Raw genomic sequence first — 12,697 nt, forward strand, 5'->3', positions numbered from 1 at the left:
CGTTGGGAAAGTGTGTGGAGGAAAGGGAACCAGGGTAGAATGTTATCCAGGAATTAGGTTGAGGCAGATGTTGAGGAAAATAGAAGAGAGGGAGGAGGGGAAGGAGAAGGTGGTAGTGTTTTCACGTTGGTACCAACAACGTAAGGCAAGCTGATATAATTACCAAGATAGTTGGAGATGTGTGGGATCTGGTAAATGCAGCACGGGTGAAGTTTAAGAAAGCGGAGATTGTTATTAGTGGAATACTGTGTAGGAGGGATACTGACTGGAGGGTGATTGGAGATTTAAATGAGACTATGGAGTGGGTATGTGGGAAACTGGGAGTGAAATTTCTAGATCCTAATGGGTGGGTAGGAGATGGGGATCTGCGCTCGGATGGCCTTCATTTAAACCGCAGTGGTACGTATAAGTTAGGAAATTTGTTTGGAAGGGTAATAGGGAGGTACATTCAGGGAAACGGGATGGCCTAGGGAGCGGTGATAAGGGAAAAGGGAACTGGAAATCAAGTAGGGATGACATAAAATTGTTAGTGTTGAACTATAGAAGTATTGTAAAGAAAGGAATAGAATTAATTTAATAGATATATATTTACCAGATATTGTAATAGGAGTTGAATCATGGCTGAGAAATGATATAACGGATGCAGAAATTTTCTCACGGCACTGGAGTGTGTATTGTAGAGATAGGATAGCAATGGTGGGAGGGGGAGTGTTCATTCTGGTGAAAGAAGAATTTGTAAGCTACGAGAAAGTTAAAGATGAGACACACAGGAAAGGGTAGCACTGATGCAGATTCGGAATTATTTGATAGGATAGTCAGCTATGTGGGAAACGACATGGAAAGAAATGTAATTCTAGCGGGAGATCTGAATTTGCCAGATGTAAATTGGGAAGGAAATGCGAACGACAGGAAGCGTGATCAACAAATGGCAAATAAGTTAATATGGGAAGGACAGCTGATTCAGAAAGTGATGGAACCAACCAGAGGGAAAAATATCCTGGATGTCGTGCTGATAAAACCAGATGAGCTCTATAGGGAAACTGAAGTAATAGATGGTATTAGTGATCATGAAGCTGTTTTTGTGGTAGTTAAAAATAAATGTGATAGAAAGGAAGGTCTTAAAAGTAGGACTGTTAGGCAGTACCATATGGCTGATAAAGCAGGCATGAGGCAGTTTCTAAAAAGTAACTATGATCGGTGGAAAACGGTAAATAAAAATGTAAACAGACTCTGGGATGGGTTTAAAGAAATTGTTGAGGAATGCGAAAACAGGTTTGTACCTTTAAGGGTGGTAAGGAATGGTAAACACCCACCTTATTATAATAGAGAAATAAAGAGACTAAGAAGGAGGTGCAGACTGGAAAGAATTAGTTAGAAATGGCTGTGGAAGTAAGGAGAAATTGAAGGAACTTACTAGAAAATTGAATCTAGCAAAGAAGGCAGCTAAGGATAACATGATGGCAAGCATAATTGGCAGTCATACAAATTTTAGTGAAAAATGGAAGGGTATGTATAGGTATTTTAAAGCAGAAACAGGTTACAAGAAGGACATTCCAGGAATAATTAATGAACAAGGGGAGTGTGTATGTGAGGATCTTCAAAAGGCAGAAGTATTCAGTCAGCAGTATGTAAAGATTGTTGGTTACAAGGATAATGTCGAGATAGAGGAGGAGACTAAGGCCAAAGAAGTAATAAAATTTACATATGATAACAATGACATTTACAATAAGATACAAAAGTTGAAAACTAGAAAAGCGGCTGGAATTGATCAGATTTCTGGGGATATACTAAAGACAATGGGTTGGGATATAGTACCATATCTGAAGTACTTATTTGATTATTGTTTGGCCGAAGGAGCTATACCAGTTGAATGGAGAGTTGCTATAGTAGCCCCTGTGTATAAAGGAAAGGGTGATAGACATAAAGCTGAAAATTACAGGCCAGTAAGTTTGACATGCATTGTATGTAAGCTTTGGGAAGGCATTCTTTCTGATTATATTAGACATGTTTGTGAAATTAATAACTGGTTCGACAGAAGGCAATTCGGTTTTAGGAAAGGTTATTCCACTGAAGCTCAACTTGTAGGATTCCAGCAAGATATGGCAGATTTCTTGGATTCTGGAGGTCAAATGGACTGTATTGCGATTGACCAGTCTAAAGCATTTGATAGGGTGGATCATGGGAGACTACTGGCAAAAATGAGTGCAGTTGGACTAGACAAAAGAGTGACTGAATGGGTTGCTATATTTCTAGAAAATAGATCTCAGAGAGTTAGAGTAGGTGAAGCTTTGTCTGACCCTGTAATAGTTGAGAGGGGAGTTCCTCAAGGCAGTGTTATTGGACCTTTATGTTTTCTTATATATATAAATGATATGAGTAAAGGAGTGGAATCGGAGGTAAGGCTTTTTGCGGATGATGTTATTCTCTATAGAGTGATAAATAAGTTACAAGATTGTGAGCAACTGCAACGTGACCTTGAAAATGTTGTGAGATGGACAGCAGGCAATGGTATGTTGATAAACGGGGTTAAAAGTCAGGATGTGAGTTTCACAAATAGGAAAAGTCCTCTCAGTTTTAATTACTGCGTTGATGGGGTGAAAGTTCCTTTTGGGGATCATTGTAAGTATCTAGGTGTTAATATAAGGAAAGATCTTCACTGGGGTAATCACATAAATGGGATTATAAATAAAGGTTACCGATCTCTGCACATGGTTATGAGGGTGTTTAGGGGTTGTAGTAAGGATGTAAAGGAGAGTGCATATAAGTCTCTGGTAAGACCCCAACTAGAGTATGGTTTCAGTGTATGGGACCCTCGCCAGGATTACCTGATTCAAGAACTGGAAAAAAATCCAAAGAAAAGCAGCTCGATTTGTTCTGAGTGATTTCCGACAAAAGAGTAGCGTTACAAAAATGTTGCAATGTTTGGGTTGGGAAGAATTGAGAAAAAAAAAAAGAGCTGCTCGACTAAGTGGTATGTGATGTAGATGTTGATTCCCATAGGTATGTTCCGAGCTGTCAGCGGAGAGATGGCGTGGAATGACATTAGTAGACGAATAAGTTTGAATGGCGTTTATAAAAGTAGGAAAGATCACAATATGAAGATTAAGTTGGAATTCAAGAGGACAAACTGGGGCAAATATTCATTTATAGGAAGGGGAGTTAGGGATTGGAATAACTTACCAAGGGAGATGTTCAATAAATTTCCAATTTCTTTGAAATCATTTCGGAAAAGGCTAGGAAAGCAAAAGATAGGGAATCTGCCACCTGGGCAACTGCCCTAAATGCAGATCAGTATTGATTGATTGATTGATGATTGATCTACATAATAGATTTTTGACTGCCTGTCAAACAGTATCTGGATTCTACAAAGTTCCACGCTGAACCAAAAGTTGGCAGTTCAGTATATCATCGTGAATTTTGTCGACTAAGAGACAACATTACAAGTAACAACTCTCATTATTGTTCTGTATTGAAGATGACGTTAGGCATAGATATCAAGGATAATTTAATAAAAAACCACCTATTCAGTAGGTATTGCATAGGTGGTTTTTTATTAAATTATCCTTGATATCTATGCCTAAGAGACTACAGATGAGCGGTGGGCGATAAAATGTCATGTCAGGTTTCGCCCGACATGCAACCGGAAACGGAATATCGAAATGTCGGGCCTCACCCGACAGACGAGTGGTAAGGGTTAAACAATGAGCCTGTGTAAACCTGTATGGTTTGATGTGTAACAGCTTTGTAGCTCTGTGTGCAGAAGAAACTGAAACCCCCACTTGTTGTGCTAATTTTGTGAGTGATTATTTCGTGACCATTCAAGATTCGCACTAATGCCATCTAGCTTTTCCTCTGTTTTAGGAGTATTTGTGTGCTTTTTTTTTACTGAGCACTGAGCCAGTAGTTTCAAATTTATTTATAGTTACGTGAATCTGTACTCATGAAGGCAGCACTTCACCAGGAAATTGCTGAACAAATGCATCGTGTATATATCGAGCAGACTCGTAATTAAAATGACTTTTACATACGAAAATACGGTACTGCAATGGTAACTGTCTCACCATGTTAACAGCCGAAATTCAGAATAGCGACTAATGCTAGGTCGAACATATGCACGCTCCTTACAAGGTCAAGAAGTATGCGCGCGCCTCCTGTACGACTGCTTATGTCACCGAGAGTAAAAACGCCACTGGGCGGTTTGGGTATATAAAAGAAGCCCTGTACATCGTCGTTGCCCGTCCTTGCAGTACAGGCCAACTTACAATATACTGCCAACTGGCTGCATTTTGTCAATATCTTTTATCTTAATAGTTCTTTAATTTATATAGTTTTTTCCATTTTCTTGGCAAAAGAAAATTTAGCTCCTTTCACTTGTGTGGCCAACATCTCAGTATTTTTATAGCTTTGTTAAATATCTGTATTGAAAACCATCAGTACTCATCTTTGTCCATTTCCCTTGAGCAGCACCCACAAGGTTAGGATGTTCGTGTCATCTTTCCATCTTCCTCTCTCTGACCACCATCGTTCCTTATGAATTTCATTCCAATCCAAGTGTGTTTATCTGTTACTTGCTCCTTTTCATGTTCCCATTTTTCTTAATATAACTTGATCCGTTACTTGTTTATTAACAGGGTTAGGGTCGCGCAGCTGTGAGCTTGCATCTGGGAGATAGTGTGTTCAAACCCCACTATCGGCAGCCCTGAAGATGGTTTTCCATGGTTTCCCATTTTCACTGGGACTGTATCTTACTGTAATTAAAGCTACAGTTGCTTCCTTCCCACCCCTAGCCCCTTCCTGTTCCATCGTCGTCATGAAACCTATCTGTGTCGGTGCGACGTAAAGCCACTTGTTTATTCCCTACTCGTTTGCTCTGCCTCTTCAATAATGTAGAATTTAAATCATCATCCTCCTCCTTTCCCCTTATCCAGCTCTGCTGGGTCAGGGCATTTAATGCACTTCTCTTCATTAAAATGATTAACTTTGTTATTATGTCCCACACAGACTTGCCAAGTAGCTCACCATCAACGAACATACCTAATTACGTTTATTTTAATTTGGGTCACTTATAACCCAAAAGAAGAAATAGCCACCTTCCTGTTTTGACTGAATTAGACAAGGTATGCAACACAGAGATGCCCTGTGTCATTCATTAACATTTTTTTTTTATCTTCTCTGTGTAGATTTGAACGCGACAGAAGAGAGTTGCCAGTTCTGTGGCACCAGGCATTGCTCACATTTGTGCAAAGGTACAAGGGCGATGTTAGTTCAGAACAACGGGAAGCCCTGCTGAATCTTCTCAAACACCACAGTCACCACACTATCACCCCAGAGATCAGACGTGAGCTCCAACATGCCAAGTGCAGGGATGTCGAGACGGCAGAACCCATGGACTCGTAATATATCATATACATGTACAGTATATAATAAAAATATTTTTATTGTTTATTTATGTGTCCTCTTTCCCTAATACTGTTTGATTGCCAAATCATCAATCTTCCAATGGTAACAATGCAAAACTGCAGTATGTTCCATTCACCTTAAAAATCAGGTTTTAAGGTGAGGCAGAATGCCCTATATTGTCAATGTTTATTTTCTATACCTTGTTCTTTTTTCTCAGAAACTGTTAAGATATGTGTGTGAAATTTACACAGCATATTCCTTTATTCTACCTAAGTACTGGATCTACAGTTGGAACCATAGTTCAGTAAATGTGGAAGTAATTATTATATTTTTTGATAATTTAAATTTTTAAATATATGTTTTGTGCCAGGTTGCATGGCTCAGATGGTTGAGGTGCTGGCCTTCTGACCCCAACTTGGCAGGTTAGATCCTGGCTCAGTCTGGTGGTATGGGAATGTGCTGAAATATGTCAGTCTCATGTTGATATATTTACTGGCATGTAAAGGAACTTCTGTGTGACAAAATTCTGGCACTTCGGCATCTCAGAAAACCATCAAAGTAGTTAGTGGGGCGTAAAAACAATATTATTATTTAAAATATTTAACTGTGAGGAAACTACAGTACGCTGGTAACAGGGTGAAGAAGGAACCGGAATACAAGGAATGGTAATCAGCAACAGGGATGCGTAAAAGTCTAGAATCAAGGCTACCAAGAGATTTCAAGAAAAAGTAAGATCCCGTAACCAAGCGCCATGGACAGACGAGATGAGATTGCAGAGTGAAAGGATGGAGGAGGATTAAGGCCCAGAAACAGATGAAGCTGAATTCGAATCAACATGTCCATAGTCTGCCAAAACTGAAGAAGAACTGTGAGGCATAACTCAAAAGGTATTCCAAAATGGCCTGATTGTAGATTTTCAGGTGTGTTATACATTAAATAACTGTGAAAATGCCATGATGTCACATTGTTTGGTTTTAGAGAAAAAGGAACATAAGTGAGAGATTTTTAAGTCTCAAGAATATCAACTAATTCAAAGAATGAAAAAAAGTTACAAATTTACCCTACACTTTTTCCTAGACCAACTAGAACTACAAAATATACATTCTCTCAACACTGCACTTAAAATTGTTCAATCTATCACTATATTAACAGAATTAGATGCATTGTCTTCAAAATATTCTTCAGGCTGAAGCTTTCTTGTACAAGCCCTAGGGGCCTTGACTACAGTTTCACTTTCTTTCTTAACACTCAGTTGATTGCACATTGGTCTTCTCGCCACAGTTTTCCTTTCACCCAGTGATAACCCAGTTAAAGTCTCCTACAGTGTTGTTTCCCATGGTAGCTTCTGTTCCTTTGTTAAACTATAAATTATGGTCGATATTATTTATATTTCTTGCTCTGTTCTTGAGTTACGTGTTGATAAACACAGGGTCGGTCATTTAGACTGTGGCGTGCCTTGTAAGGAAGGTGAGGTTTTTTTAGTGATGGAGTGTTTTATACATTGTGCATGTTCCGTATAGTTGACTGACTACCTCGATTTTATGAACCCTTAATAAGAGATCCTTGATAAAGACAAAATCAGTGGAAATGTTGGGAGGGATCATTTATCGGATAGGTACCAATGGGCTTTTAGTTTTAGGAAAGGATAATACAACAATCTGGACAAATTTACCACACAAATGTTTTAGTTCTAGTTCACTATGCACACGGCAGGAGGGGAGCGATAATCTTAATAAGAAAAAGAGTTGTGACGTTATTTGAAACGGTTTGTACTTCATTTTTGCAATCCCTTTATGACTTAAAGGCTCTACTGTATTTACCATGTATACCATATAGCCAGCAATTTCAACACAAGAACCAAGGGCGGCGAAACATTCGACATGAGATCACTAGCATTACAGAATTAAGTGCGCCTCACTATGGGTTAATCTTCATTTCCTAAGAAACATCAAGCACATTATCACCACACGGTTTACAGTTATCCAGTCTGTAGAATCTATTACCTTTGTTCGTATACTTTTTGCACACATTTGAACTCTGTGGCATTGTAAATTATACGAATCAATAAAAATCTGAAAGAAATATGAAACCACAACAAGAATTCAATAAATATTATCGGGAAGTTGTCTGTTTGTAAACAACAGTAGGCAGCCACCTTAGGGCGTGACACAATAGCCAACTTCTGGGAGCTTCTGGCGTCTCATACCCTTATTCCATATGAAGACTGTGGAGAGGTTCAGAGTTGAATCCAAGCTTTTGGCACACAATCTAATGATTAGAAATTGTATACCACTACCTCTCCTACCCTACCAGGCGACATTCTGATAGTGAACATTTTTTTCAATCAACGGGACTCAAACCGGCTAACCACACTGTCAGACCATATAGACTTAACGCCTTAACAATCATGGCCACCAGGCGGGCTTGATATATTAAAAGAATCACAAGTACAAATTATGTTGTTAACTTATATACATCTCTGAATTACCCCATCTTTAGTCTTATTCTTGAAAATAGAGAAAATTATTCTAAATGTGATCTGAAAGTAATTCTCAGTTATACATAAAATTTGCTCTTCGCCCTGACATATGTATAACTTGGATTTGTTAAAGAGTTCTCAGGCTTGTTGAGAGATGTGCTCTTGTTTCACATCCGTACGTGAGGGGAGTAGTTGGATAATAATTGTACAAACTTCGCAACTGTGTACAGGCATTTTTTGATGCTATTTAGGCTGGCTGTGCATCAATTTCCCTGTTCTGTTTTACTCTACCAGATGATAAGACTAAATCATAGTTCTGTTGGATGATCTATGGCCAAGTTTTAATTAATTTAGTTGAGTAAACACAAAGTGTTTTACCAGAGATCGTTTAGACTCTACATCCTGACATGGAGTGTCGAATGTACAGCACTATTTTCCACCCTTCAAAAATTTCACTGCCTCTGCCAGGTTTGACCCCAAGATCTTTAGTTTTGAAGGCCGATACTCCACCACTGATCCATAGAGGGAGCTAGAGTAGTATGTGAAAGTAGAAGTAACAACTGCAAGAAATATGTAATAAGCTTTATTTCCAACATTATATACGACATATACAATGACAAGTCCAACAATAACAAAAAAAATGGCATTACATTATCTTCTACAATTATTACATTTATCATGGTTGTTTCTTAGCTATATAGCTTGGGAGAAATAAATATTAAAATACTTTCAAGATTTCTGATTAAAAGGATCAGCAAAATACTTATCACACTGTGATGGGCAGTCTGAGACAAGGTCGCGAGAAATTTTGAGAGATCTCGAGAGTGGTGTGGCGAGCAGCGTGTCTTAGGCCTACAGGTAGACGGAGCTGAATGTTTTATGAGCTGAGTATGCGAATAGCTAACCACAGGCCTTCTCCATTTCGTAAATACATGTCAACAAGTGACTAGGATGTTCATTTCTTTGATTTCTACTGAAATCTATTTTGACACAGTTTCATATAATTATAAAGGATACACATTCTGGCACTGTATGCAACGGTAAGTACACAAATGAGTAGGCTAAGTACAGAAATTGATGGCTACTGTAGGTACTGGATACTAGAAACGTGTGTTATTCGAACTCGAGACTGGGTAAGATGTGCCTTGCTGCATGTGCAACCACCATTACGCATGAGTGGAACGTGTATTCTAAAATGCCTTTATTTGCTCCAATTATTTCGACATTCTTATCAGACCCCATATTCAATATCATAAGTACACTGCTTATGTTTACCGGTATTTTGGTGGCAAAGGAAATAATTTCTTACAATGTTACAGAGTATTTGCGTCATAATTAGGTACTTCGGTATATGACGGTGCAATGTGTAATTCTATCTAATTGTACACAACAACTTTTTAAGACGATGTCCGAATTGCAACGTAAGTCGTGGATGTCAGTTATTTTGAAGAGACGCCACATAGCACAGCCTGCTGTGTTGTTTGTTCAAAAGAAGTAAAATACATCGGCACAAATGCTTCTGGGATGTTCCGGCACTTAAAAACACAAACCAATGAAGGGGAATCATCACAGAACACTTCCAGCCTGATCTGCATCACAAGAAGCTATCCTGTCAACAACAATCGCAAGGTATCCAGGTAAGTATACATCCTATCTACAGTTGTTAACAATTATAAGGGTTATTCAGCTAGGATGTCCACCTGAAATAACTCTTGAACCATTTAGGATACTGACATTCTGTTTTCATTTTTGTTAATGGTATTAAGTGGTTCATAGTTGAGCATGCAGTACTTTTCCAGGCTTTTGACAAAATTTATTGGGTTACACATTTCCATATGAGAACGTTATTTCACGCAATAACTGCTTATGGTATACTATCAAGTTTACACTCGTAGTTACTGGGACATCACACAGGTCACAACACAGAACAATCACTCTCGAGAGTCTCCACAAGAGCGTTGCCCATCACTAGTTAATATTTGTATTCAGCTTTACAATGCTGTATTAACCCTCAAAGTGCTATCGTCTCGCAGTGAGACGATTCGTAAGAATTTAATTTCGCAGCGAGAATATTCCTAAAATTGATTGTTATACCGATTTTAGGAGTTATATCGATTTTACTGTGAGATGACAGCACTTCAGCTGGGATCCGAATCGTCTCGTAGTGAGACGATAGCACTTCGAGGGTTAATAAAATAGAGCAAAACAAAATTGAAGTTAGCACCTTGGGAAAAAAAAAAAGTAGAAAGCACAGAGCATTTCTTGAACAGCGTTCAATACGTTAGCTTTTTGCCGACGGCACACACATGTTAACCTGACACTGGAGAAATCGTGTACCAGAATGATACATTTGCAACAGTATATCAAAGTTGTGTAAATTATTTAAAAAGTGTTAAATATTGTTTTCTAATCCACTCTAGATGCTATTAGAAAGTATCTATCTCCCTTGGGTCTTCAGGCAAAGAAAGGGCAACTCAAAAATTAAGTTTTGAATAGAGAACTATAATATTCTCAAAACTGATAGTGCTCAGGCTTCTCAATTTTTTAAAAACCTGTGTGGCACTGGGTTCATGAGTCAGAAGGCCAGACTGGCTGGTACACAATTGGGAACATGCATCATTTTCAAAAATATTTTTTTTGAAAAGTACACCAATGAAATAGTGCGTAAACGTATTACATTGTGGTATGTTGCCTTGTTTTCTACCATTAAAAAAATATTTAATAGTGCCTTTCCGCAAGGCGAGTGAAACGGCCTCTGACGTAAGCGGCGCGCTGTGACGTCACGATCCAGTACCGCATGGAGCTCTGCCAGCCGTTGTGCATCAGCCGTTGCTAAAAGCCCACTGTTTATTATTCATGATCGCGAATAACTTCGAAATGACAGAAGAAAGGTTCAAAACAGCACAGTCAGACAATCTACCATGTGTAGATGTCATCATTCTTGAAAAATGTGACTTTTGTGGCCGCAGAAATTAGCGGATAACAAGCAAGTTTGTAAGTGGCGTTCTTTATATACGTGCAATGTACTGTAAACCATAGTATTAGGATAACAACGAACCTGGATAGATTTCACATCACTTTCAACATTTCCTTCTAGACTGATTCCCCTATTAAAGAATAACATTACATTTTCGGGCTTTCAGCATTAGTAAAGTAAGAAATCGGATTTCAGCACTAACATAAACATATAGGTAGCATTATAGTACTAGTCCGCTTCTGTGGTGTTGGGGCAACTGGCCTACCCATCTCCGGGGCCCATGAAAGATAATTAAATATCTTTGTGGAGGGAAAAGTTAAACATGATAAAGATAAATATGACTTCATCTAGTTTTCACAAGTTGGGCTGAGTGGTTCAGACGGTTGAGGTGCTGGCCTTCTGACCCCAACTTGGCAGGTTCGATCCTGGTTCAGTCCGGTGGTAGTTGAAGGTGCTCAAATACGTCAGCCTCGTGTCGGTAGATTTACTGGCACGTAAAAGAACTCCTGCAGGACTAAATTCCTGCACATCGGCGTCTCCGAAAATCGTAGTAGTTAGCGGGGCGTGAAGCCAATAACATTAATTACATTTGGCTTTTAACAAGCTGAGCATATCAGGAAAGAAAAGTGTCCTGGTGACATTTTAGTCGCTCAATACAGGAATGTCTCTTGGGTGCTGTGACTTTTACTTTTTTTTTTGCTTTACGTCACACCGTCACATATAGGTCTTATGGCGACGATGGGACAGGAAAGGCCTAGGAATGGGAACAAAGCGGCCGTGGCCTTAGGTACAGTCTCAGCATTTGCCTGGTGTGAAAATGGGAAACCACGGAAAACCATCTTCAGGGCTGCCGGCAGTGGGGTTCAAAACCTTCTATCTCCCGGATGCGAGCTCACAGCTGCGCGCTCCTAACCGCACGGCCAACTCGCGCGGTATTTTTACCCTTCGGTTTATTGACTTGGCTTGTATAACCTGAAACTTAGGCAAAGTTGGATAATATTTTAAACACCTACATCACTATTTTCACCTGTGTGCAATTATGTTATTTATTTCATTAATATTATGATAATTATTATAATTGAGCATTGTTAACTTATAAGACCCCAACAGACAAGCATTGGTTTTGTGTAGAGTTATACATTTGTTAAATTCACGTTGTTTCCTTTCATGATGTACACGCCTATTCTTTGCTACATTATAGAGTATTTAGATATGGCCTAAATTTCTTTACCAATTAAGCTCTTCAATAAAGACATACATAACTGTCCCATGCCAAGATATATTGGTAGAATTAGAGCTGTCAAAATGGTTCATAACCCCTTTGATTTATTATCTTGACATGGATCACCCAAAACATAGGTTAGGTTTGGAGAATACTTTAATAATCAGCATTATTTAATGTACTGTTTATTACTTTCATATTCCAAGATGTAATTGAAGCATTTAAATAAAGCATCATACATTAAAATTTAAAGTTTTACCACTAGAACAGCTGACATGGAAAAGTGATTTGAAAATTCAAACAAATTCATCATACGTTAAAACCTTCAAAAAATAAACTGTAGACTTTTCCGATATATCACCAGCATTTCTCCGGCTCGCCAAAATCCATTTCTCCCTAGTTTTAGCGTCTTTGGAACATGTATAAACAATTTGTTTGGTATGGTATGCGATGTGCTATTGCACATCGGAACTCTACACCATTTACAAGTTTTCTGCCTCACTGTCTGCGCAGGATTCATTTTAAGTCTAAAATATACCACTCAGATTATTATCCAATGTATAGACCTCGAATTTAACCATACTAGACACTAACGTAAAGTAGAAATACGCGAAGTGTA

At 38.6% G+C, this 12,697-nt stretch overlaps 1 protein-coding gene across 1 annotated transcript in view; it reads left to right on the top strand.

The window, feature by feature from the left end:
- Positions 1-5,445, top strand: part of bys (Bystin) — a 52,364-nt gene extending 46,919 nt beyond the window's left edge. The window contains exon 7 of the mRNA XM_067157919.2: positions 5,181-5,445. Coding sequence (XP_067014020.2) covers positions 5,181-5,397 — 217 coding nt within the window. The 3' untranslated portion in view covers positions 5,398-5,445. The remainder of the gene's footprint in view (positions 1-5,180) is intronic.
- Positions 5,446-12,697: the final 7,252 nt, after the last annotated feature.

This window comes from Anabrus simplex, chromosome 14 (assembly GCF_040414725.1).
Source record: "Anabrus simplex isolate iqAnaSimp1 chromosome 14, ASM4041472v1, whole genome shotgun sequence".
Taxonomy (NCBI): Eukaryota; Metazoa; Arthropoda; class Insecta; order Orthoptera; family Tettigoniidae; genus Anabrus; species Anabrus simplex.